This window comes from Thrips palmi, unplaced genomic scaffold (genome assembly GCF_012932325.1).
Source record: "Thrips palmi isolate BJ-2018 unplaced genomic scaffold, TpBJ-2018v1 HiC_scaffold_10, whole genome shotgun sequence".
Classification (NCBI taxonomy): domain Eukaryota; kingdom Metazoa; phylum Arthropoda; class Insecta; order Thysanoptera; family Thripidae; genus Thrips; species Thrips palmi.
The window spans coordinates 14011594-14036207 of record NW_023144621.1 but is presented as its reverse complement, the minus strand read 5'-3'; the positions used below and the strand labels follow the sequence as shown (position 1 = coordinate 14036207).

Here is a 24614-nt window from a genome sequence, read left to right as displayed (position 1 = left end):
CCAACTTGGGCCACAGGAAAAAAAATAAAAATAGAGAAAAAAAGACGATAGGGTAGAGGAGGAAGGAGGATGGAAGAATTGAATACGGCCTCTGTGGCCGAGGAGAGGACTGCATAAAAAGACGGCCTAAAGCTCCGCCGATATTCCTGTCTGGCGGGGGGATCAGCCCGGAATAAAACAAGTTCTCTTTTTATCGCGGATTGCGCGATTATTGCTGTTCGTCTACTTCCCGGGCGCCGAGGCGAAGCACGACGTCATCTCGCCGACCGACGGCAGATGACGGTTGGTGTCGAGTCGTTCGTGTCGGCCGAGTCGAACAGCCGCGTGCGAGGTGCACGATGCACAAGAGGTACTGGGTTCGACTACCCACAAGGGCCACAAGATAGATGTTTTTGGTAAAAGGTTGCACCTGAACAACATGTTTGTGTCGACAGTGGCTTTTTATTGACACGACGCGTTAGATTTCCGCTGTCGTCACCATTCGAAATTCGTTTTCTTCTTTGGTGGGCCCAAGTTCTATTCCCGTCGTCGCGCCGCTCATTATTTCCACCCTCCTCCTCCGCCAACCTGTCCGCGGTCCGTCCCGGGGCCAAAGCCCAGCAGGCTGAGAGTCGCTTTCGTCGCACCGTCTCTCTCGCACCTAAGCATAACAGCCCACGAGTGCGAGAGAGACAGAGCGACGAAAGCGACTCTCGGAATCGGTCTTGGCCCTGGCGGCGCGGCCCGGGCCGTGGCGAGCCGGGCCGGTCGGCCAATCACGTCTTGCCTCCGTTATGGCGGCGAATTGGGATTTAAGCGGCCGTTAACTCGAGTGGGCCACTGGGCGGGCCGTTGGGGGAGGACGCTGACGACGGGGACGGCGAGGACGGCGAGGACGGCGAGGACGGCGAGGACGGCGAGGACGGCGAGGACGGCAGGACGGCGAGGGCGGCGAGGACGGCGAGGACGGCGAGGACGGCGAGGACGGCGAGGACGACGAGGACGAGGATGTGGGGGCCGCGCATTGAAAACCGCAGCGTGATCATCTGCAAGTCGTTAAGGTCGCCCTCGTCGAGGCCCTCGTCGTGGAGGAAGCAGTTCCCTTCCGACGATCCGCCGCCGTTGCCGCTTCAGTCCGCCGGAACGAAAACCCTCGACGCGCTTACCGGTTGCTATTACCAACATCCATTTCTAACCGGCCCGCCATTCGCATCGAAAATAAATATGACGAAATTCTTATCTGGCCCCGGCGAGTATTGAACCCGGGTCCGCGCGTGCGCGCGTGCGTGACCCTGCACCTTTATGGCTTCATGGCACCACGTCGGTGTGGTCGACAAAATGGCAGACAAAATGGCAACACTGGACCATTGTTATAACGACCCCCACGGCCCTTCGCGTGGCGTGGCGTAGCGTGGCGCCGGGGGAAAACCGAAACGGAATGAGGTTTTATGGCGGAAGGGCGGGGAAGTCCATTGCTGTGGTGGATCGCTTAAGTCCTCACCTTTCCGCTACCTCAATCATATCAGTCTCTCCCCCCCCCCTCTCTCTCTCCATCTCGGCATTGCGGTCAGCCGACCCTTTGTCGAGCAGTGACTTCGCCTCGTTCTATCTGCAGAACCACCGCACAATAAATTTAAAAAATCTTTTAAAAGAACTTCAAAAAATTTTCAATAAATTTTGCTTTTTCTATATGTTGGCAGCATCGCCTGATTTTGTGCTGTAGCGTCGCAAACGTTTTACGCGCGAGTTTGGAGGCCGTATAACTTCAAGAAGGCCAGTCCATCCGAAAGGAAGCCGATTAGCCACGCAGCGCGAAAGACCGCGACGAAAAGAGACTGGGAGGCTGTGGCTTGAGGGACGTCTTGAGTGAAACGAATGCCTCGCGAAGAGCACTCGCAGATGCCGCGCCAGCACACTGCTTCCGAGACTCACGCTGTCTCTCTCGCACTCACGAGGCGTCCCGCTCAGGCGCGCGCGCGGAGAGAGAGAGAGAGACGGAGTGACGAAAACGACTCTCGGAATCAGTCTGCAGTCGGCACTCCATTTTAAGGAGACAGATGAAAGAAGTTGGTAATCACTGCTCCCCCGCCACCGCACCACCGCGCCCCCAAACTTGGACAATTTTGGTCCTGGCCAAGTTGGCAGTACTTGTCTTCAATAGCACTACAACTCGCAATACCGCCATACCTCTTCAACTGCAATAAATATGAGGGGCGGGGGGAGTCTTTTTCGCCTCTCGGTCTCTCTTGCACTCATGGGCGTGGAGAGCGAGAGAGACAGAGCGGCGAGGACGACTCTCGGAATCAGTCCGCAGCGCAGAGCCGCCAACGCGCCAGCGCCCCTGTCAAGTCCGGGGTAGGCAACCCAAGCGGCACGGCCTTGCAGCGGGACAGCCTACGCACGCAGGCGCTCGCCAAGGGGAGGGAGAGAGAGAGAGAGAGAGAGAGAGAGAGAGAGAGAGAGAGAGAGAGAGAGAGAGAGAGAGAGAGAGAGAACGGGGGGAGGTCCATGACATGCTTCTGTTACAAAAATGATGGCGCTGGGGTGAGGGGGGAAGTGGGGGGGTGGCTGGGAACACCACCATAAAACAAAGGGTGGGGTGGTGGATGGCTGGCGGAGCAGCAGGCTGTGTGCGGTTGAGTGCGGGCCGGCCCCGGGCAGGACCAGGCAGCCCCAGGCAGCCCCAGGCACCCCCAGGCCGTGGTGCCGGAGCGCGGCAGACACACAGAATGGAAACAAATGATGCTGCAGATCCCGCGCGCAGATAAAATCCTCGGCGAGCCGCACACAGTGTGCACACACGACGCGGAGGGGGCAAGGCCGGCAAGGGGATCTCCCGGCCCGTTCGAGAGATGTTCGGGCCGGGTCGATAGCAGCCGAAACATTCTCGACATCGTGTCCTGGCCCCTTGGCCCCCTTTTCGCACGCTTGCCACTTTCTCTCGCTTCTTTCCTTCTCGTCCACTTTCCCTCTGACCTCTCGGACCGCTCTGACTCCACACACCTCGACTTAGCTCTGACTGCACTTACCCCTGACTTAGTAACCCTAACTTTCACCTCAACTCCCACTCAACCCCAACTTCCACTTAACCCCAACTCCCACTTAATTCCGTCCCCCACTTGACCGCAACTCCTATTTATTCCCAACTCCCAGCTATCACAAATCCCTAACACTACTTAACCCCAGCTAGCTAACACAAACCCCTCACAAAACCCCAATTGTCCCCACTTCCCTGCATTTACCTCCACTTAACTCCTCGCTTACGACTTTCTCCACTTGCTCCTGTCTCATCCCCGCCTTCCCCTTCCCCCCTCGTCTCCCGCTCTGGCAGCAGGGATTGTAAACATTCGATCCATCCATCATCCCGAGACGAGACGCTGGAAGGCGAGGAACAAATTCATAATGCTGCGCCCCGCCCCGCCCCGCCCCGCCACTGGAGGAGGAAGGCTCCGAGGCTCCGCGATGAACAAAGCCTAATATTTCCCCGAAAACAAAACGAGGCAATCTACGGCCATTACGAGCAGAATAAACAGGGCGCCCGACCACGCGAGAGGGGAGGGGGAAAGGGGGGGGGGAGATGAGGGAATCCCGTTGAGGGACGGACACTGATAAGACACCCTTGATCGACCGCCGGCTTTAATCACGAGAAATAACGGGAACGGGAACGCGGCGAGAACACATCCCGAAGAGTGCGGTGTGGAGGCGGCAACCTGAGAACCGGCGTTCGAATCCCGGCATCTCCTCCGCACCCCCCTTTTTTTTGTTTGGCGCGCGGTGATTGTAAGGCTAGGAGGTTTACGCCCGGTCTATTCTACTCCGCCAAGTGTGGTGGCTGCCTACCTTCCAGGGGCCCCGCGTGCGCGGAGTCTAGCACGGGGCGAAGGCGGAAGGGAGGGGGGGGGGGACGCGCAACAGGCTCGGCGCGGGGCACACGTCTCGCGGGAAGTGGGCTCCGCCGAGGGTCGCGTGCTTGCCGACGGGGCGACGGACCGACACCGAGGCCGTCCTCTCGAGTCTGTCCCCTCAAGAGAAGGAAGAAGAAGAAGAAGAAGAAGAAGAAGAAGAAGAAGAAGAAGAAGAAGAAGAAGAAGAAGAAGAAGAAGAAGAAGGAAGAGGAGGAGAAGAAGGTGGGGGAGGAGGGGGAGAGGCGTGGCTGCTTGTCAAAGGGGAAACAAAGGGCGGGAAAAGGCAAACACTAGTCGGGACTAATTGACGAAACAGCAGCGAGCAAGATCATATCGCAAAAATTCAATTAAGCGAACCGGGCAGGAGGAGGGGGATGGGGGGGGGGAGTCCTGTCTGGAAAGTCCCCTGGCAGTGCCGGTTCCTCGTTCTTTTCCGGGCCGGTGGACTGTCGCACCGGAGGAAGTGCCAAGTCGACCAAAAGAAATCCAACTTTAGGTGTCTATCTCTCCTTACGGTGAGCGCTTCGAATGATATTATGCAACAACAACTTAATTTTTAAATTCAATTTCCTCACTGTTTTACAAGATATGACAGAGTTCTGTTTTTTTTTTCTTCGTGTGTCAGTCGTTGGCAGCGCGTGTAGCGGGCTGACCTGGTTGAGGCGCTCGGCCCGTAATGGGTTTCCCATTGATTCTGCAATTACTGTAGTATCGCCTTAACAACTCTATCCCAGGCACGGTCATGGTTTTCTCACGAATCAATTTGACCGCGTTGATGTTGTTTTCGTGCCGCCTTCCTCGGCGCCTCAAAGCAGCGGTTCACGCCCCAGCTGTCCTCGGCCGACAATTATTTTTTCATTACCCTCCGGTAGCCAATGCTACCCGCAGCTGGACAAAGTCCGGCTTTCGCTGCCGAAGTCCGACGAGAGCGAGGTTAGGTTAGGTTAGGTAGGGTTAGGGCCTTAAGCCAGCCAGCCTTAAGGCCAGAATGTTTTTTTTTGTTAGAATTATTAACCATACTTTCCTCGCCTGAATTGGTTTAAATTTTCGAGTTTCCCTTTTACGTCCGTTCCAAACAGCGGCTCCCGCGGCATTCCCCGCCCGTTGTCACGTGTCATTATTCCCCTTCTATCCTGTCTGTCTGCCTGTCCGTCCGCCCGTCCGCTCGTCCGCCTCCCCGAACTCCCTGTCCGATTGATTACATTAGCATACGACACGCTCCGGCCGTGTACGTTGTTCGCCTGTCCGTGCCCAGCGCAGCGAGAGAGAGAGAGAGAGAGAGAGAGAGAGAGAGAGAGAGAGAGAGAGAGAGAGAGAGAGAGAGAGAGAGAGATGTTGGACTTTCCAGCAACGCTGAGCCGAGCCGGTCCGATGGAAATCGTGAAACTTCCCCGACCAGGCAAGTTAGCACGGCACAGCCTAAACGGCGGGGCAGCAACGGCTACGGGATACGATCATTTTATGTCTCGGTGTTGTTTCCCCTTCTTTTTTGTATTTTTTTTTAAATTCAATTTTTCAATAACGGTGGCCGGGCAGTTTATGGAGCCGGGGGTCGGGAAACAATATCAGCGACGTTATGGCCTCCCCTCCCCGTTCGTCCGACTGCGTCCGACCGGGAAAACTGCAGTCACGTGGTACGTCGATGTGCTCGGGGGCACAGTGTAAGTACTCCGGCAGCGGTCCGAGATACGCGGCTCTGAGGCCGGCGGGGCATGCACCTGGGGGACCTGTGGGCCCGTGCGCTGTGTGTGGCAGTGATCCAAATAGCATCTGTAAGGGTGGCGGCGTCACCCCGGCCACCTCCGAGGCGACCGCTGGTTGCCATGGAGACAACAGGGACCCCCTAACTGGATTCGAGGGCGAAGGGCGTGATTCAGGGGGAAAAGACAGCTTACGTGTTTTTTAGACAAATATATTTCCAGCTCTTTTCAATGTTCGATACACAAAGAGTTTTTTCACCAGCTGAACTTGCGCTGTACCGGTAGACGCGATCACATACGGTAGACGCGAAAATACCGGACAAGTTCCACCTTTTCAGACACTCGCCTCTGACATAAGCACCTGGTGCTCAAGATCACTTTTGTAAATAAATCACATAATTCAAAGTACTTAACTACATAGTTAACAATAAGTCTAACAGTTCTTTTAAGAGATGACGCATCCCTCTTTCAAATTTTCGATCCCATGCAATCTAAGTTATCATGGCCCCTGATATGCAGCTCGACAACATAACAACAATTTAAATTCGTAAACAGAGCAAATAAATATTTTATCCGCAAGGACATGAAAACGAATATCCAGCTCTTCCCCGAGAGAGATCAACAAGAACAAAAACAAACAAACAAACAAACAAAGACAACCCATTCTTCTTCATCAGTCATACGAGTCCATCACGAATGGCTCAGCACTCTACTCCGACTCTCCGACGTCACACATCGACTTTCCTGAAATATGGAAAACAGGGTATATTGAAATTTCCGTTTTTTTTTATTCAATATAAAACAGGAGTTTTTTAGAGTGAATGTTGCCTTACGTTGAGCAGAGTGCCCGGGGTTGACGTCAGGGCGGCCTCCCTCTTCTTCAGGACGACCTTCTTGACGACCTTGCCGGCCGTCGTCTCGTTGGCCTTGAGCCCGCTGGTCACCTCGGCCATGAGCTTCAGGATTGGCTGCAAAAAAAAAATAATAATCATCATCATCCATCATCATCCATCATCCATCATCATCATAAAATAATGTTTTCAAAAAATTAAAAAAAAATGGTGGCGCCGCCGGGAGTTGAACCCTTACCCCGGTCTCGTAGTGCGCGGGCCGGATCTGCAGCGCCATGTCCAGGTCCTGCTTGGCCTGCGCCAGGCGACCCTGCCCGACCTGGATGTGCGCGAGGTGCACGAGGGCGGACACGCGCGCCGACTCGTGGGCCGCGGGGTCCCGAAGGCCGGTCGAAGGGATGAGCACGCACTTCCGGAACACCTCGGTGGCGTCCTGGACGCGCCCCTGCCGAGCCAGGATGTGGCCCAGGTTCACGTACGCCACTGCAAAAAAATGGCGCGTTTTCGTAACTATTTTCAAACACTTTTTGTTGTTGGCGGATGACTTTGACTTACATGCTAGAGTTGGTCGATAGTGGATCGCCTGTTCGTAGCTTCTGGCCGACTCGTCGTACTTCTTCATCACAGCTAAGAGATTCCCTCTGAAAAACAACAAAAACAAATCGCGTGTAATGCAGTTGGGCGCGTTGGGAAACAAAAACACATTTGTGAGAAACAACAAGGAGAAAAGGCTTACAGGTTGTAGTGCACCTCGGCCATGTTGGGGCGGTGGCGGAGCGCCATGCGGTAGGCGTGCTCGGCCTCGGCCAGCCTGTTGGAGGCGCTCAGCACGGAGCCGAGGTTGCCGTAAGCTGGAACAAGGGCGTGCATAATTTAGCTTCACCACCATCAGGCCGGCTTGCTTCTTAGTTTTCAAATTCGCCGCCCGGGCCGCGCCACACAGTGGGCCAGAAGACCGGTGGAGGCGGTCAAAACTCTAAACGCGTTTTAAGCTCCAGAGTCGCTTGATGGGAATAGAACTGAACGGGTGACCCCACCGATGGATTGCTCTCCGAACGAGGAGAACCGTTCGAGTCCCATTTAGCGAATCTGGAGCTTAAAACGTGTTTAGAGTTTTGACCGCCTCCACCGGTCTTCTGGCCCACTGTGCGCCACCGTCGCGCCGCTCCAGCCGCTCCCGGGCGCTGGCGCGCTGGCCAAATGTTTGCTCTTGGAGTCACCCCAAGTGAGCCGTTGAGGGGCGGACGCCGCGGACCGGATGTGGCGGGGCAGGGCGGGGCGGGGCGGGGCGGGGCGGCGGGCGGGGCGGGGCGGGGCAGCCTGGAGGGTCCGCTCCCCAATAAAGCCAAGGTAAATATTGGCGGGAAAAATGAAGAGGGCCGGGCCGTGGCGAGCCGCGCCGCTCCGCGCGCTCGGGCGAGCCAGATTGGCGCCGGCCGAGCCGAGGGAAGCCCGGGGGGGTTAGGTGTGTGTTCGCGAAGCCGCCGGCCGGAAACGGCCGCCAGTCCGCCGTCTGCTGGTCAGAAATCCGGCGCGCGCGGCCAAATTCGCAAACAAGCAGGCGGGGGATTGGAAAGACGTGCCCGGGAGTTTTCCGCGCGGAGCTGGGTGCGCCTACACTGCGAGAAAAGGCGCACCCACTCCAGGAACAGGCAAGGAACTTTGGAACACTGTCGAACAGTGGGCCAGAAGGCCAGTGGGGGCGGTCAAAATATAGGACGCGTTTTGAGCTTGAGAGTCGCTAAATGTGACCCCACCAATGGATTGCTCTCCGAACGAGGAATCCATTGGTGGGGTCACAGGCTCGGTTCGAGTCATGTCAAGCGACAATAGAACACAAAATGCGTCTAGAGCTTTGGCTGTCTGCGCCGCTCTCCTGGCCCACAGTGTGTCCCGACCAGAACAATAGACGCAACCTGTTTATTTTGCTTCGAAAATGTTCCCTTTTTGGCGATATTATTTTGAGAGGGGGGGAGTCAAGTCATCGCCGAGGCACAGCCAAGGCCAAGCCAAGGGTGCGCAGTGAGTGCGGTATACTGTCAACACTCTACACACGTATCGCCTCAATCGCAGAGTGCAAACACCCTGCGGGGAGGAGGAGGGGGCCGCATCAGGTAGGGGGAGGGGGGGGGATTCCTGCGGGCAGAAGGAGAAAAGGGTCCGTGAGGGTGGAAGGGGGGGGGGGGGGGGGGTGGACCTGTTGGGCCGACTTGGTGCTGGGTGACTGGGTCCTATCCGCACGCCGCTGTCTGGTCCACTGACTTTGCACACCCAAAAACACAAACAAAATGCGGGCACGTTCTGCGGGGGTGGCGGGTGGCGCAGGCCAGGGGTGCGAGAGAGCGCGGCGACCCGAGGGCGTAAATAAGGCTTTGCCGGGCAAACAGTGGAGCCGCAGCCCTACACCGGACCGGAGAGAGACGGCCGCTGTGGTCAGCACCTGCTGGGGGGGGGGGGGGGGGGGGGAACCCCGTTCCGATTGAACATAAAGAGGCCTTACCTTTGGGCGGGTTGACGTGGATGCCCGAGCGGTACAGCGCCTCCTCGTCGCGCCAGTCCGCGTTGCGGGTCACGGTCCGGGCGGCCAGCGCCAGGACGGTGAGGGCGAGCGCGGCCTGCACGAGGACGGCACGTCTGCTGCACAGCCGCTGCGCGCCGAGCGCCACCAGGAAGCAGAAGCCGACGCTGGGCACGTAGAGCACGCGCTCCGCCACCACGAAGCCCACGTAGAAGAAGAGGTTGGTGGCGGGCAGCGCGGGCAGCACGAGCAGCGCCAGTCCGACGGCCACGCTCTCGGTGCGCCGCGGCGAGAGGCCGACGTCATCGGCGTCCTCGACGGCGTCCTCGGCGGCCCTGGCGGCGCGCAGCAGGCGTCGGTAGGTGTGGCGGCACAGGCGCCACAGGCACAGGTACAGCGCGGCGGACAGCGCGTTGCGGGGGTCCGCGACGGACGCCACGCGCGGCACCGCCTCCATGGACCAGTCGAAGCTCAGGCGCTGCGGCCACACCAGCAGCCCCAGGTTGACGACGGGCAGGTGCAGGAAGGTGAGCGTGCGCGTCAGCAGGCTGGGGTCCTTGGCCGCGGGGTTGTCGGCCACGGCGAAGTGCGGCACGCGCAGGCCCATGAGCCACAGCCGCGCCAGCAGCAGCGACCCCGCCACGCCGGCCAGCAGCGCCAGCCCGCTCGGCTCCACCGCCTGCAACGCCAAGGTCGAGGGTTCAACTACCACCGCCGCCCAGGTTTCTTCTCATTTTTCCACCAAGCAAATTGCACTACCGATACCGACAGTAGTAGCACCACGATCGCGGGGTAATACACAACACGGAGTAGCCGTGCGCGCTATGGCACCGACTTTCTTCCCGGCAATACCGAGGTTCAAATCCCGCCATGTTCTTTTGTCCTCACCAATTTTTTCTGCCGCCGGCGGTGCTGCACGAGCATCTCGTAGACGAAGCAGACGCCAAGCGCCGTGATGCCCAGCTCCTTGCTGAGGGTGGCCAAGACGGTGAGGCCGATGGCGGAGCCCAGGAGCACGACGGTGCGCACGCCGCACGCCGCGCACGCGTCGCCCGCGCACCGCCTGCCCGCGGGCCTGCCCTGGGGCCCGCCCTTGGACTCCAGCAGCACGTGGTCCAGCATCTTGTTCACCAGGTCCGTCGAGGGCACGTACGCCGGGGATTCTAGAAAGGGAACAAAAAGGCGAAAAGAGATTTTAAAGGTTACGTGAAAAAAGTTACAAAAGGTTACAAAAAAAGAAGTTACAAAATAAGTGACAAAATTAGTCTTTTAAAAATGTTACAAAAAAAAGGTCTTTGAAAACGTTTGCAAAAAAGTCTTCGAAAAGGTTGCAAAAAAAGTCTTAGAAAAGGGTGAAAAAAAAGTCTTAGTACGTTACAGAAATTATTTCGAAAAAATAGGTGCAAAAAGAGGCTTTAACAAATTTACGAAAAAGTCGTTACAAAAAAGGGTTACAAAAATACTCAAGGATGATCCTCAAAAAGGGCTTACCTAAAAGCTTTGTCGGGACGTTGTTGTGCGTGCACCGGTGCATCTCGCGCCAGTCCACGTAGCGCACGTAGTCGTAGACGGCGCGCAGGAAGAAGACGGCGCACAGCAGGTCGGCGCGGCCCACCAGCCCGGCCACCGCCTCGCAGTGCACCGGGTGCGCGGCGAACAGCACGGCGGCCACCGAGGCGGCCCAGCGGCCCAGCAGCCGCCGGGCCAGCTGCAGCACCAGCAGCGAGGCGACCGCGTGCAGAGCCATGTTCACTGTAAAAAAGCGTGGCGTCGAGGAGGGCGTCCATACGATCATGTGTGGTCTAGCCCTTAATGGTAATAGTAATGGAAGTAGGCCGGCCCGCCGAACAGCGGCGGCGGCGCGGTTGCCTATCTTCGTTCTCACAGGCGTCGAGGAGGTAGCTGTGGAGGAGGCCAAAACTCTGGACCCATTTTGAGCTCCAGAGTCGCTGAACAGGACTGAACAGGACTCGAATCAAACGTGTGACCCCACGGATTCCTCGTTCGGAGAGCAATCCATTGGTGGGGTCACACGTTCGAGTCGAGGCCCATTTAGCTCAAAACGAGTCTAGAATTTGGGCTGCCCCCGACGGTCTTCTAGCCCACCACTGTGCTCCCCGTCCAGACACTCACCGAGGTGGAAGCCGACGGGGCTGACGCCGCGGCCCAGGACGTGGCTGGCCAGCAGCGCGTCGAGGCGCAGCGACAGCACGGTCACGGGGCGGTAGGAGCCGTGCGACCCCGAGTGGCTCATGGGCGTGCCCCAGAAGTCGTTCAGGAAGAGGGCGGACCACGGCGAGGTGCCCAGCACGTCGGGGTTCCTCAGCACGGCGCGGCTGCAACACCAAAACGGGGAAGGGGTTCTTGAAAACCGTCACAACCAGCGTGGACGCACACACAAATAAAACCACGCGCTCACACACACACACACACACACACACACACACACACGCGATAAATCACGGCGTGATAGCAATCAGCCCCGGTCCGGCCGCGGGGTCCGCGGTCCCGTCTGATTGAACGTAAACGGAAGGCCGTGCCGCCCTATTCCTATTGCAGTGTCGTGTCATTTTATTTCTTTTATCTCCTCCTCTCTCTTTTCCTCGTTTTTTTTTCGTCCGAGACAGAAAAAAAAAGAGTGATCCCAATTTGGTTGCAGAAGTCACACAGACGGTATAAATCGTGGATTGACAGGGCGGCTACCAGTGTAAATCACACAGGCCCGATTGCTAATCGGAATTATTTATGTCGTAATCTCTGCTCCAATATCTCTGTTACACTGCGCGCAAAAAATAAAACAACGAAAAAACCACAGCTAAATGGTTGCGTATATTTGTTTTTCTGGTCGCCACCCCCACGCCTTTCCGCTGCCGCGCTGTTTGGTCACGTGGGGGCGTTCCCTCGCAGTGTGGGCGCAGGACGAGGAGGACACTGGCTGGGAGCGACAGGATGCGCTTGGCACGCCACGCACAGTGGGCCAGAAGACCAGTGGAGCCGGTTAAAATCCCCAACGCGTTTTGAGCTCCAGAGTCGCTAAGTGGGACTCGAACTGAACGGGTGACCCCACCAATGGGTTGCTCTACGAACGAGGAATCCATTGGTGGGGTCACACGTTCAGTTCGAGTCTCATTTACCGACTCTGGAGCGTGTAGAGTTTTGGCCACCTCCGCCGGTCTTCTGGCCCACTGTGCCACGCCACGCCGACGACCGACCTCAAATCATCAGAAAGCAATATGATGTGCAAGTAACAATTTTCAAGTCGATTAACTGTAGTTTTTGTTGTTTTTGTTTTGTTGCTTTTCTCGATTTCTTTTGTTTTTGTTTTTGCTGTTGTTGTCCCTTTCCCGCGTGCTAACTTGATGCGCGCCGTCGGCCTGTCGGCGCTGGCATGGCGCTGGCATGGCGCTGCCGTGTTCTGCTCCGCCCGCTTCCGGGCCGTTCCGAGCGCCGTCGCCGCCTTGCCGCCTTTCCGATTCGACACGCCCGCCGACACTCCGACGCGGCCTCGCCCGTCTCTCTCGCACACCGCGCGGAGCAGCGCGCCGCGACAGAGACGGCCCGCCCGCCGGTCGCGGATTTACTGCCGCCTCGGAAATATCGCGCGGCCGGCCGTTCGCTTTAATAAGTGCGAGAGAGATGGCGGCGTGTGGGAGGGGGAGGGGGCTGGCAGCCTGACACGTACAGGGCTAGGGCTGGCTGGCTGTTGTGCCGGTCAGTGCGTCTGTCCCTGTCTGACACGGCCCGATATTGGCTCGATCCGCCTCGCCTCGCCCCGCCGTGGGGCTGACAGACAGGCGACTCACCTCCCTAACGGAACAAGGCCTTTAAAATCCAATTTCCCGCCAGTTTGTCCGGGAAAGGCTTTCCCCCAGGCTTTCCCTCGGCTTTCCCTCGGCTTTCCGCTGCGCCTCGCGTGCGACTCGGAGGGCATTGGTGAGGGTTCCGGCCGGCGGACGCGACGACGCGGCTACTCGGGGCCGTCGGAAGTACCGTACACTGTGAGGCAGGAAAGCGGCTCGGCGGTGCGCGGCACAGTGGGCCAGAAGACCGGTGGAGTCTGTCAAAATCCGAGCGTGTGACCCCTCGGTGTGACCCCACCAATGGATTGCTCTCCGAACGAGGAATCCAATGGTGGGGTCACAAGTTTGGTTCGAGTTCTGTTTAGCGACTCTGGAGCTCAAAACGCGTCTAGAGTTTCGGCCGCCTGCGCCGGTCTTCTGGCCCACTGTGCGGGGTTCCAAGCCCGGACCAGCTGCTGTTGCATTCAAGCGATCGCCTTAGCCTCAAGGCAACTGTAGCTTGTCGCTCGCAATCGGTAAGCACACGCGTATGCGTGCGTCCGCCTGATCAAACTTTCACTCAGCGGCTTGTTCATCATTCAGAGTGGCCCCGCATCGGCCCGCCCCGCCCCGGAACGCACACTGGCAGGTTGCATGTTTTGCGCCGGACCGCGTTGCCGCCGCGTTGCCGCCGCCTTATGGCCCGACCGCCCGACCCGGCCTGGCCGTCTCCAACACCCCCGCAACTCGGCACCGCTTCCCCGGCAGTTAGCGGCCGCGGGTTCAACGCCCGTTGTCTTGAGTAATAGCGAGCCGTGCCGGGCCGGGCCGTGGCGAGCGGGAGGGAAAGCCCCCGTCTGGCCCTAAATCAAATTTATCGAGACCACCGCCTTCTGCCACGCGCACTTAGGAAACGCTTCACACACAAGGCGGTGGCCGCCGTGGCCGCCGAGACCAGTAGACTGTAGTCGCTATCTGTCCCTCTCGCACTCATACGGAACGCCCCATGAGTGCGAGAGGGACAGAGCGACGAAAACGACTCTCGGAATCAGTCTGCAGCTTGGCCTCCTTGGCGGCCGCCTCGCCTCGCAGTGACCTTCCCACCAGACGCCCATTTAGCTCCATTTACCGAATTTTGTGGGACAGCGGCGTTTCGCATCAGCTGAACAGACAGACAGACGGACATACAGACAGACAGACAGACGGACGGACGGACGGACGGACGGACAGGCAGGCAGACAAGACAAACAGGCCTGTTTGACAATTAGCCAGGCCAGCCTGCTGCGGGTGTCCCCACCGTCGGGTCCCCCAAGTGCATCCTGCCCTGCACGGCCTCCATGCGGGCAATAACAGAGTAGAAATGAGACCGAGGAGAAGAAGAAGAAGAAGAATGAGGGGGAGCGGGAGGAGGAGGAGAAGAAGAAGAAGAAGAAGAAGAAGAAGAAGAAGAAGAAGAAGAAGAAGAAGAAGAAGAAGAAGAAGAAGAAGAAGAAGAAGGAGAAGAAGGAGAAGAGGGAGAGGGAAAGACCGGGTGCACTGCTAGACAAGGGAGAAAGCTTATCAAGGAGGCACGGGGCAGTACGACGGGCTATTACGGGCAGCCTGACTAAAGCATGAGCCAAGTAGCCAATAGCGGAGACGATATTATCGGTGTAGCTGCATCGGATTGGCTCGTTGAGTCGGTGATGAGTTCCCGTAATGCATTAGTGAGCCCCTGCTTCGCACTTTTTTTTTGTGTGTGTGTCTGTAGGCTGTGCGTGCGCGTCTGTCTGCGTGAGTGCCTGTGTGCGCGTTTGTGTGAGTGTGTGTGTGTGCGTGCCCCACGGCGGGGTCGAGGCCCTCGCTGCACTCCACTGGGCGTGGTGGGCCCTGCCCTGCCCCCCACGGGGCCCCAGCCTCGCCCGGCTGAGGGGTTTATGAGCCCCACCGCGTGCGTCTATATGGAGCCCCCAGAGAGTTGCCTATTGTTATTTAAAGTAGGACCATGGATGGAAAACAGGGATGGGAGCCCGAGCACAAAGGGGAAGAGGAAGTGAGAGGGAAAAGAAAGAAAAGAACGAAGTCCGTCCTCCTCGCTCCCCCTGGCCTTGGCTCCCCTCGCCTATTTCCACATCCGAATGGCACCTTGACGGGATGAGGCAAGGAGTGTGCGTGAGAGAGAGAGAGAGAGAGAGAGAGAGAGAGAGAGAGAGAGAGAGAGAGAGAGAGAGAGAGAGAGAGAGAGAGAGAGAGAGAGAGAGAGAGAGAGAGAGAGGGAGGCGGCGAGCGGCCGCGCCACCTATCTCCAGGCAGCATCTGTCCACCACATCCCTCTGCTCGTACATTTCCGTTTGAAGTCGCTCCCCCATTCTTGTGACTGCTTTATCTGCGAACGCACTTCTTCTTCTTATTTGCACCCTGGTTCTGGTTTGCGCCTCCCCGCCCCCCGCCGGCCGGGCCGGGCCGGGCCGGGCCTCCGCACAACAAGACGCTTCGGAAGATGAGCAGCGCGATAGGGCGCGTCCCGGCCGCACTCTGTCTCTCTCGCACTCGCAGGGGGCTCCGCAGGGGTGCGAGAGAGACAAAGCGGCGATCCGAAGCCTCGGAGTCGCGCCGCTGCCTCGGTTCCCCCGCCGCCCACCGCCTTCCAACAATCGGCACTGTGGCGGGCAGGCCCTGGCAGGCCCTGGCAAGCCGCGCAGGCAACAAGCTGCCGCCGCTGCCGCCGTCGTGTGGCGTCGCTAGCGACTGCGTGCCGCGCCGCGCCTTGGAGGTGTGTTTCTAGGGGCCGCGACCTGCAGACTGATTCCGAGAGCCGTCTTCGTCGCTCCGTCTCTCTCGCACTCATGGGGCGTCCCCGATAGGTGCGAGAGAGACGGAGCGACGAAAACGACTCTCGGAATCAGCCTGCTGTGCGTGCGAGCGACCGGCGCGTTTGATTGGTGGAAGGGATTACAGTGCACCATGTGTCCCGGTGGACGCCGCAGTGGCCGTCCAGGCGCGCCGCGCTCGCCGCCAAGGAGGTCCCGGTGGAGGCGTTGGAGAGCCCCGGGCAGGCCGCCGTAGACGCACAGGCCGCCGTGCGTTCTTAGAGAACAAAATAAACGTCACTGTCCTGATGCTTCGCTATTTTATGACGTTCTTCCGTTTTTTTGCCGCCGCTTTTCGGTTTGCTTTGGCAGAATGGGGTCCGGCCCTTCGCGCGTGCTGCTCCCCACGGCCAGTGGGTCCCTGGAGGCTCGTGGCGGCGGCGGACCGGGGTCCTCGACGTCCCCGACGGCCGAGGCCTCCGACCAGGCCGCCGCCGTCCCCGAGGCCGCCGCCGCAGCGCCCGCCGACGCCGCCCCCAGGACCGCCCCCTCGCCAACGACCCCTCTCTACCGACGCAGTCCTCACCCGCCCGTCCGCCCCCGCACCCCGCTCGTGGCCGCCAAGAAGAACGTCCTGAAGCCCGTGTACGCCGACGTGTCGTCTGACATCCTCGGGTGAGGCTCGCGCCAAAACAACAACAACAAAACAACAACGAGAGCAACGGACAGCAACGACATGAACGACGTCGAGGACGATGACGAAAACAACAACAACACCGCTACGACGACAAGGACATCGAAGGCCGCCACTAACGCATGCTGTCCCTTCCAGTACGCAGCGCAACGACTCACACGACCGCTCGGCCAGAAACACGATCGTGTTCCAGACGGACCCGCCGATCCGCATCACCACCAACGCCACTGTCAAATGCTCCTGCGGGAAGCTGCAGGTGCGACGGCGTGGTCGCGGGTTCGAATCCCCCACTCACCACCGCATTTTTTTCAATCATTTTTAATGAGAGCCTTTTGGTTTCAGGTGGTGCGGCCGCCACACGACCTCATCCACGCCGCCTCGCAAACTCAATCCAGGCCGCTGGTTCGCGTCCCGAGCCGAGGGTGAGCAGCCGTGTTGTTGTTGTTGTTGTTTGAATGAAAAATTGCGATGGCGGCGGTGCAGGCTGCGCGGGGACGGCGCCAGGGTGGCGAGGAGGACGCCGAGGGACTCGGGGGAGCTGCAGCACCACGGCCTCCACTACTACCACCGCAAGTGCGTGCCCAAGACGGTGCCGCACTACCCGCGAAAGGCAAGGCCGCCGCACAGTGGTGGAGGCAGCCAAAACTCTAGACGCGTTTTGAGCTCCAGAGTCGCTAAATGGGACTGACCCGCACAGAACGTGTGACCCCGTCAATGGATTACCCTCCAAACGAAGAATCCATGGGTGGGGTCACACGTTCGGTTCGAGTCCCATTCGGCGACTCTGGACCTCAAAACGCGTCTAGAGTTTTGGCCGCCTCCACCGGCCTTCTGGTCCACTGTGCACCGATCAGAGCTTCTGCTGTCGACACGCGCCGGTGTTGCGACCACCGGTGCGGCAAGACGTGCGGTGCGGTGCCGTGCCGCGCCGTGCCCGTGGCGCGCGCGTGATGCCAGGCGACGGCCTTGGCAATGCGCGGTGCATATTCCAGCGCGGCGGAGAGCTCCGGACCGTTGTGGCCGCCAAGGAGCACTCCGGCCGACACGGCCGCCATCACTTTTTCAGTAGGACAAAGTGCAGCGCAGTGCATCGCAGTGTGGTGGAATGTCCTCGCGTCACGGAGCGGTCGGACGAGGCCGTCGCCGAGGAACGGGCTGCATAACGAAGGCATCTCGGTGTAGGGCTTGCGCTGCTTGCTCTGCTTGCTGCAGGCTCACTTGCTCCTTGCTTCGACACGCACGGTAAAAATGGTTCCTGGATTTCCCAGGAACTCCCTGGAAATCGCCTATGTCTCTACCATTGACTTCCTGGGAAAACCAGGTACCGTTTTTACCGTGCGGCGATAGCCATGGCGGCGGCCTCTTAAGTGAAGATGACGTGAGCGCCTGCACTGGTAGGCAGGCCCGTAGAACAGCCGCGCGCTGCGGGTTGCCTACCCGGCTGTCAGCGGGCGCCAAAGCCTTCTGCCCAAGAGCAATTTTTCTGCCGAAGAGCATTCTTCACCCTGAGGGAAATTTTTAGTCTAAAAGCGTTTTTGGCGGCTGGGAGTGCTAACGGGGTTCACGTCTGTTGGCAGGTCTGCAGCAGCCTGAGACAGTGTCCCAGCTGTCAGCGGGCGGTGCGCGCGCCGTCGCCAAGGCCGTCAAACAGGACCGCCGCCACGACGCTGTCGAGGACGCCGTCGCGGGGCAAGGCGGCCAGGGCGTCCTCCAGGGTCGTCGGGCTGCACCGCACCGAGTCCCGGAGGAGCTTCTCGCCCGCGTCGCCGAGAAGCGTGTCGTCCAGGACGTCCCGGACGGCGGCCTCGCCGAGGACGCCGACGTCGCGGCGGTCATCCGCCAGCAGGGTGTCGACGGCGTCCTCGCACAGAATCGCCGCGGGCTCCACCGCCTCGCGGAGGTCCTTGTCGTCACCGTCGAGGAGGTTCCCCCGGCAGGCAGGACCTCCCCGCCGGGCCACGTCGGCCAGGGTCAAGTCCAGGACCAACGTACGGTCGGTGGCCAAGCCGCCCGCCAGGAGGATCAGCTTCTGCGAGAATGTGCGCCTGGAGGCCCCCGGCGCCTGGGTGCTGCCCAGCTGCGCGGCCACGCTCTACCCCAAGCACCACACCTCCCCGGAGCAGAGCACCACGTCGCTGCGGAAGGTAGGGAGGAAGGCGAGTGCACTGTGGGCCAGAAGACCGGTGGAGGTGGCCAAAACTCTAGACGCGTTTTGAGCTCCAGAGTCGCTAAGTGGGACTTGAACCGAAAGTATGACCCCACCAATGGATTGCTCTCCGATCGAGGAATCCATTGGTAGGGTCTCTTGGTAGCGACCCATTGGTAGCGACTCTGAAGCTCAAAACGGTGTCTGGAGTTTTGGCCGCCTCTACCGGTCTTCTGGGCAACTGCATTGGCGGCGGGGATTCGAACGCACGACTCTAGGTGCATTGAACTCGCCTTTCTAGACAAAGCCCGCCTCCATCCTCAAGACGTCGCCGTCCAGGGCCGCGGGCCGAGGCGGCTCGACGCGCACCACGTACTTGGTGCCGCGGGGCAAGCCGCGCCGCAAGCAGTGCGCCGAGGAGTCCTGCCACGCCTTCATGGTGTCCTCCAGGTACCTGACGGGCAGCGGCAAGTCCGGGCGCCGCGACCAGCAAGCCGCGCCGCGCGCCCTCAAGTCAGAGCACAACTTTGGCGAAGACGCCCGGCGCCACGGCCGCGTCCGGGAGCACGCCGATGACGCGGCGGCGAAGACACCGGGGAGCCACGCAGTCGTCAACGCCGAGGTGCTGTCCCCGCGGCCGACCACCGCGTCCAAGGGTAGCACCGCCCGCGCCACGCCCGCCCAGGACGCCGTCGTGGCCTCGGCCTGCGCCAAGCCGACGGCGTGCGTGCGGCCACGCGTCCGGCCGCGAGTCAAGATGGCCGTCGTGGAGCCTGGCAAGGACGACAAGCCCGCCTGGATCAAGTTGAGCTCGCCGGCGGCGAAGGACGAGGTCACCCAGGTGTACCGCGTGCACCCCAGCGTGTCGTTCTCGCCGAGGCCGAGCACCCCGGCAGCGTGCACCCCGCGGGCGCCGTACCCGCGGCCCGGCAGTATCGGGGCGTTGGCCATGCCGTCGACGCGGTCCTCGGCGCGGCCCAGCACCTCGCCGGCGAGGCTGGGGGGCTCGCAGTCCCTCGGCGCCAAAGAAGCGCCGCCGACCCGGACGCGGTTCCGCGTGCCGAGCCTCCTGGCCGCGGTGGCCGAGCCGCCGGCCTCGGGCAGCGCGCTGCACGCCGACATGGACCTGCCCCTCAACGTCCGCCTGCTGCTGCTGCGGGCGCGCGCGCAGCGGCAGTCCGCCACCAGGGCGCTGTCGGCGCTGTCACAGGGCGGCCAGGGCGGCCGCAGCCCGGGCCTCCCAGGCCGCGCGCCGACCAGCAACGCCACCGCGGCCTGCCACCGGCCCTCCTACATGAGCAGCTCCAGGTACGCTGAGCTGGACGTTCCCCTTCTCTCGTTCATAACGTGCTTTCATCGAGCTTATTTGTCATGGGTCTGTCTAGGTGGTCGCACTTCGGCCCCGAGGCGCAGAGGCTGCCCCGGCTGGACTTGCTCCGAGCCAGGTCGCCGCCCTCGCCGGCAACCCCCAGGCCAACCCCCAGGCCCACCACGTCTCCGCCGCCGCCCATCGCCACGCAGCGCCGCGCCGACCCAAGGCACGTCCACCTGTAGCGGCGCGGCGTTCACAGTGGGCCAGAGGACCGGTGGAGGTGGCTAAAACTCGGACGCGTTTTGAGCTCCAGAGTCACTGAATGGGACTCACACCGAACGTGTGACCCCACTAATGGATTCCTCGTTCAAGGAGCAATCCATTGGTGGGGTCACACGTTTGGTTCGAGTCCCATTTAGCGACTCTGGAGCTCGAAACGCGTCTAGAGTTTTGGCCGCCTTCGTCGGTCTTCTGGCCCACCGTTGCCTTGACGACGGCGTGCTTGCAGGACGGCGCCGCGGCCCGTCACCGTGCCCTTCGTGTACCGGGCCTACCCGGGGTACCTGCCGAGGCCGGAGTCGCGTGGCGTCCCCGACCACCACCGCGCCGTCCACGCCGTCCGCGCCCCCAACCACAGCCTCGCGCAGGGCCTCGGCCACGGCCTCACCCTCACCGCCGTCAGCATCCTGGCGAGGCATCGGCGTGGGGAGGGCGCCGGGGACCAGCGATGAGCCCCGTCGGCCTCTGCCGGCCTCTGCCGGCCTCTGCCACCGCCCCGCGGTACTTTGCGCACTAATCTATATTAAACTAGCGCCGGTGCCATTTTGCCAAGTCTCGGCCTCGGCGGGTCTATGGCGGGACCAAGGCCCCGGGCCCGAAATCCTTTCAGACCTCATGCATTCGTAAATACTTGAATAAGCTCGGCAAACTTTGGGGATGCCTCTATGAATTAATGGCGGAGTCTCCAATTGCGGGGACGAGGCTGTGGGTGAGGACCCGGGGAGGGAGGCAGGGGAGGGAACTGGGTCCCCCGAACTCGCACTCAACTAACTCATACCGATAAAGTCATTAATTTTTCATAGCAGCCCAGTGGCCAGAGAGTCAGTGGGCTGCTCAACACACACACACCAACACACACACACACACACACACACACACACACACACACACACACACACACACACACACACACACACACACACACACACACACAGAGAGAGAGAGAGAGAGAGTCAGAGATATACGCATAGAGAGAGGGGCAACATCTCTAAGTGGGGTGAGTTCCTTATCGGCTGGCTGGGCAGCGCTGCGTCGCTTGGTTTATCAGCGAGCCAGCCCAGCCAGCAGACTGCGGGGAGAGGGCCGGAGATCGCTCTGTCTCTCTCGCGCCCCCTGCGGCCCGCGGACGGTTTGCCGGACGGCCCGTGAGTGCGAGAGAGACGGCGAGACGGCGTCCGGGGCCGGGATCCGGGCGCAGCGGCGCAGCATGGCGGCGCTTGAAGCGCTTCTCACGCGGCTTGCCAGCCCAACCCCACAATAAGTCGCCTCGTCTCAAACTCGTAAAGGACGGCGGGGAGGGGAGGGGGGGGGCGGTCAGCGAGACGGTCCAGTCCGGTTGAGGCCTCCATCAGGCGCTGTTTAATCAAATCCTGGGGAGGCCGCCTCGCCTCCGCCTGCAGACTCATTCCGGGAGTCTGTCTCTCTCGCACCTGCACGCGGCGCCCCGTGAGTGCGAGAGAGACAGGGCGACGGCTCTCGGAGTCGGTCTGCTGGAGGGAGCGCGCCAGCCCGCACCGGACACACCCCGAGGAGGCCGAAGAAGACCCCTGGGGACCCCGGGGGAAAATACGACCGGCCAGTATTTGAACCCGGGACCCCGACGACGGGCGGCACCTGCGGAGGTGGCGGTGGACAGTGTGCCCGCCGGCGGTGGGGGGAGGGGGAGGGTGTGGATCCTCGCGCGCAGGGCCTCCCACGTACCACCGCCTGGGGCCGTCAATGCTCGGCTGTCACAACACACACGCTCACACAGACACTAACACACACACACACACACACCCACGACACTCACACAAGACACTAACGCACACAAACACACACACACGTGTCCTGCCCACGCTGTCCGTCCGTTATGAAATTCCCGGCGCTGCCAAAACAGCCGGAGGGTCGGCGCGGCGGTTCGGTCGGCGAGGCACGGCCAGGCACGGCAAGGAGGAGGGACTCCCTCATCTTGGCTGTCACGGCCGGCTGGCTGGCTGCTCGGTCTGCCCGGCTGGCCGGCTGGCTGCCGGGCTGGCCGCGTCCACCTACGGCCGTTCCGCAATTACGCCATGCGAGCCGTGCGCAATATCACTCCGGGTCGCCCCACTCGCGCTGTCTCTCTCGCGTCGTGGGGCGAGCCCTGGGGTGCGAGAGAGACAGAGCGACGGAGCACTGTTAGGATAGGAAGCAGCGCGCTGCCTCGCCCCTGTCCCCGGACAGTCCCCTGGAGGCTGGCTGCTGCGACTAGTCATTCCCCTGAAAGAAGCCCTAGGGACGCACGCGCCGCGACGCGCCGCCACCCCAGTGGGGCCAAAGGCTAAATGCCTGGCTCACGCGTGCGCAGGATAGCCGAGCTCGTTCCGCCCTAGCATTCCACCCGCAGCACCTCGGGTTCCAATACCCGACAAACTGATGATATTTTTTTTGCGCCCTGCTGCGTCATATGGTGCAAAGCTGACGATTATGGGATGGAAAACGAGAGAGAGAGGGGGGGAGATGAACGTGGTCGCATGAGGGAAGAGAGAGAGAGAGAGACGGCAAATAATCGGATGAGATGGCTGAATCGGAACGCAGCGACGGCTGGTGCACGCGGTGCGGGACGCAGTGCCCTGGCAGTGCCCTGGCAGCGCCCCCACGCTGGGCGCGTCACGCTGCAATCAGCCCTCCCCCTCCCCCCGACCGCACCACGCACCGCGCAAAGGGGAGGCCAAACACCGAATGACCCTTCCCTCGGTTAATCGAGTCCCCGGAGAGTGTCTGTGCATGCACACAGATTGGAGGTGGGGCGGGTTGGGACCAAAGAGCGAAGCCAGGCGTAGCCACCCCACAGTGGGCCAGAAGACCGGTGCAGGTGGCCAAAACTCTTGACGTGTTCTAAATGGGACTTGAAGAGAGAGTGTGACCCCACCAAATGGATTCCTCGTTCGGAGCAATCCATTGGTGGGGTCACACTTTGAGCCCTGTTCAGCGACTCTGGAGCTCAAAACGCGTGTAGAGCTTTGGCCGCCTCCACCGGTCTTCTGGCCCATTCCGTCGCCCCAAGGCCCTCCTCCGTCCGAACGAACGCGACGTGCTTAGGTACGATGCTCAGCCCGTTTCTGGCCAAGTAGAGTAGCGCGTCGGCAGTCGTACGTCTCGGCCCCCTCCCCCTCTTCTTCTTGTGTTTTTGTGATGAGTAAAGGGAAGCAGGAGGAATTGGAGTCGGAATGAGAAACGGGACTTTTGTTTGCTCCGCAGATTGCAACGCTCGGAACAAAACGTGTCCTCTCCCTCTCCGCCACGCTCCCCCTCCCCGGGCCCCCCACGGTGCCCCACGGCCCGCCACGGCCCCACGCTCGCTGGCACTGGCAGTGTGTCAATCGCAAGACGAGCAGAGGGACTCGGACTCGGGAGAGGGAGCGCCTCTCGGGCGGCAACGCTAGAGTACACTTCAAACGCAGGATCCTTACAACACATGCGCAAGTTGCAATTTTTTTCTCTCTTAAGTAAATGTGGGAGCTCTTCCCCAAAAATTCATAATAATTCGATATGCTTTTCCCGCGACTGTATATAGTACAGTGCCGGCTAAGGCACCACCACCGGATTAGTGCTGCAGGCAGCAGCAGGCTCGAGTCGAGAGGCTGGAAGGTGTTACACACTGGAAGGTGTTACGCCTACACTGGGAGATAATAAAGTCGGCGTGAAAGGGGGGAGGGGCGGCTGGAGGCAGCGCAAGGCACTCCTCGCGGAGCATCGCTCTGTCTCTCTCGCACTCACGGGGCGTCCCATACAGGTGCGAGGGAGACAGAGCCACTCTCGGAATCAGTCTGCAGGGCCCAGGCAGGGCCGAGATAATGCGGCTGTGTAAACACACGGGCGGTGCAGGGGCTTTAAATTAGCGGCTACATGTCCCTTCCCCTCCCCCTTCCCCTCCCCCACCCCGCGGCCTCCTCTCCGGCAACTAATCCCAGGGCCCTGTACCTAGGCATTGTTCGCGGTGTAGGGACTGCAGCGCCGGCGGCCCGCCCGCCCTGCCGGCTCGCAGATAGCGCGCCGCGCAGCGAGAAGGGACAGGACAGCCGTGTTGACGGGGAGGTGCCGGCCCGCCGGAAAACGGCGTATCTGGCGGTGCCGGCCGCCGACGATGACTGCTTTACGGTGGAGGGTGGCCGGGAAGGGGCGGCCGACGTGCCCCTGGGGCCGCGGGCCGTGGGGGCAGCGCGGCAGGGGCCCGCGCACGCCACGCCGCGCCACGCCGGCCAGAGAGCTTTCCCCTGTTCGGCGGCCCGCCGGCAGAAGCGGGCGGCGTGCAGCAGTATGGAAACTACCCCGCGGGAAAGGGAAACACGGACACGCCGCCGCCACGCTCTCGTTGATGTCGCCGGCGGCGCTAGGCGGCGGCGTGCAGCCCGCGGCCACGACGGCCACGTGCAGAGTCCCGGACACGCACTTGCCGACGACAGCCAGCAGACTGATTCCGAGAGAGTCGTTCTTAGTCACTCTGCAGTCTCTCTCGCACCTGGGGCGCCCCAGGGGTGCGAGCGAGACAGAGTGACGAAAACGACTCTCGGAATCAGTCTGCCGCTGCACGACACAATGCGCAGGAGGGATTTTCAATTTGAAAGAGAAACAACGGCGCCATTTTGTAGTGTGTAAGACGAGTCCCGGTGCCCGCAAGTAACAGTGAAAGTGTCGTGAACT

The 24614-nt window shown here is 60.7% G+C and overlaps 1 protein-coding gene across 1 annotated transcript in view; it reads right to left on the bottom strand.

Annotated features, from left to right (window-relative positions):
- Nucleotides 1-5780: 5780 nt before the first annotated feature.
- Nucleotides 5781-24614, bottom strand: part of LOC117649198 (protein O-mannosyl-transferase TMTC2-like) — a 45841-nt gene continuing 27007 nt past the window's right edge. Inside the window, exons 3-11 of the mRNA XM_034391719.1 lie at nucleotides 11087-11289; nucleotides 10445-10705; nucleotides 9842-10116; nucleotides 8936-9632; nucleotides 7172-7286; nucleotides 6991-7076; nucleotides 6674-6918; nucleotides 6418-6552; nucleotides 5781-6328 (exon numbers count right to left, since the gene is read on the bottom strand). Coding sequence (XP_034247610.1) covers nucleotides 6275-6328; nucleotides 6418-6552; nucleotides 6674-6918; nucleotides 6991-7076; nucleotides 7172-7286; nucleotides 8936-9632; nucleotides 9842-10116; nucleotides 10445-10705; nucleotides 11087-11289 — 2071 coding nt within the window. The 3' untranslated portion in view covers nucleotides 5781-6274. The remainder of the gene's footprint in view (nucleotides 6329-6417; nucleotides 6553-6673; nucleotides 6919-6990; nucleotides 7077-7171; nucleotides 7287-8935; nucleotides 9633-9841; nucleotides 10117-10444; nucleotides 10706-11086; nucleotides 11290-24614) is intronic.